Source organism: Sprattus sprattus (genome assembly GCF_963457725.1).
Source record: "Sprattus sprattus genome assembly, chromosome: 8".
Taxonomy (NCBI): domain Eukaryota; kingdom Metazoa; phylum Chordata; class Actinopteri; order Clupeiformes; family Clupeidae; genus Sprattus; species Sprattus sprattus.
The window spans coordinates 1,114,906-1,116,644 of record NC_137927.1 but is presented as its reverse complement, the minus strand read 5'-3'; the positions used below and the strand labels follow the sequence as shown (position 1 = coordinate 1,116,644).

The 1,739-nt window shown below is 46.0% G+C and overlaps 1 protein-coding gene across 1 annotated transcript; it reads left to right on the top strand.

The window, feature by feature from the left end:
• Nucleotides 1–427: 427 nt before the first annotated feature.
• Nucleotides 428–670, top strand: LOC308369509 (serine palmitoyltransferase small subunit B-like; the record flags this gene model as incomplete). Its single annotated transcript, XM_080843976.1, has 1 exon — nucleotides 428–670. One exon carries the CDS (start codon nucleotides 428–430, stop codon nucleotides 668–670), a length of 243 nt encoding a protein of 80 aa, XP_080700102.1.
• Nucleotides 671–1,739: the final 1,069 nt, after the last annotated feature.

The window sequence follows — 1,739 nt, the reverse complement described above, 5'->3', positions numbered from 1 at the left end:
GTCTCTCGTTCTCTCTATGGTTGTGTTTGTGTGTTTGTTCCGTCTCTCGTTCTCTCTATGGTTGTGTTTGTGTGTTTGTTCTGTCTCTCGTTCTCTCTATGGTTGTGTTTGTGTGTTTGTTCTGTCTCTCGTTCTCTCTATGGTTGTGTTTGTGTGTTTGTCCTTTATGTTTGTTCTGTCTCTCGTTCTCTCTATGGTTGTGTTTGTGTGTTTGTTCGCTTGCTTGTTTTGTCCATTGTGTTTCTGTTGTGTGTCTGTGTTTGTTGCCTGTGCCCGTAACGCCTCCATTACTCCCAGAGTTCCCCTCCCCACCAACATCACCACCTCCTCCTCCTTCTCCTACTCCTTTTGGCACGAGTCCCTGAGAGTGTGTACCTGAGAGTGCCTACCTGAGAGTGTGTGCCTGCCTCAGTGGCTCAGGTCAGGGATGGACACGAAGAACATGCGAGAGTACCTGGGCTGGCTCTACTACCAGTACCTGCTCATCACCGGCATCTACGTGCTGGAGCCCTGGGAGAAGTCCATCTTCAACACCGTGCTCTTCACCATGGTCGCCATGGTGATCTACACCTCCTACGTGTTCGTGCCCGTCCACGTGCGCCTTGCGCTGGAGTTCTTCTCTGGCGTGTGCGGTGGCCAGCATGAGAGAACCATGGCGCTGATGAACTAAGAGTGGCGAAGGAGGAAAGTAAGGGGGCAGAGGGCAGGACGGAGGTGGGGGGGGGGGGGGGGTCTTCATAGCAACCATTCAGTCAGTGTTTTTAACTCAGAAAGATTCTAAACAAAATGGCAGAGAAGGATACAAATGCTCCATCTCTTTATCCGCCACTCGCAATTTTTTTGCTCCTCCTCCTCATCATCCTCTTCCTCCTCCTCATCCGCCACCTGTTACCTGTTCCCCATGTGAATGCAAAAATGTTTGTTCTTACAGATCATTTTGACATGTCTTTGTTTCCTATAAACAGCTCTGTGTCTCTCCTGCCAATCACTTGGTAGGTTATGTACATCCTGTATGTACAGTACTGTGCAAAAGTTTTAGGCAGGTGTGAAAAAATGCTGTAAACTAAGAATGCTTTCAAAAATGGAAGTGCTAACAGTTTATTTTCATCAATTCTTCATAAATTAACAAAATGCAGTGAAGGAACAGAAGAAAATTCTAAATTAAATCAATATTTGGTGTGACCACCCTTTGCCTTCAAAATAGCATCAATTCTTCCAAATACACTTGCGCACAGTTTTTGAAGGAACTCGGCTGGTAAATTGTTCCAAACATCTTGGAGAACTAACCACAGACCTTCTGTGGATGTAGGCTTCCTAAAATTCTTCTGTCTCTTCATGTAAACCCAGACAGACTCGATGATGTAGAGATCAGGGCTCTGTGGGGGTCATACCATCACTTGCAGGACTTTCTGTTCTTCTTTAAGCTGAAGATAGTTGTTAATGACATTGGCTGTATGTTTGGGGTTATGTTCCTGCTGCAGAATACATTTGGTGCCAATCATACGCCTCCCTGATGGTATTGCATGATGGATTAGTATCTGCCTGAATTTCTCAGCATTGAGGACACCATTCATCCTGACCAAATCTCAAACTCCACTTGCAGAAATGCAGCCCCAAACTGGAAAGGAACCTCTACCATGCTTCACTGCTGCCTGCAGACTCTCATTATTGTACCTCTCTCCAGCCCTTCGGCGAACAAACTGCCTTCTTCTACAGCCAAATATTTCTAATTTTGACTC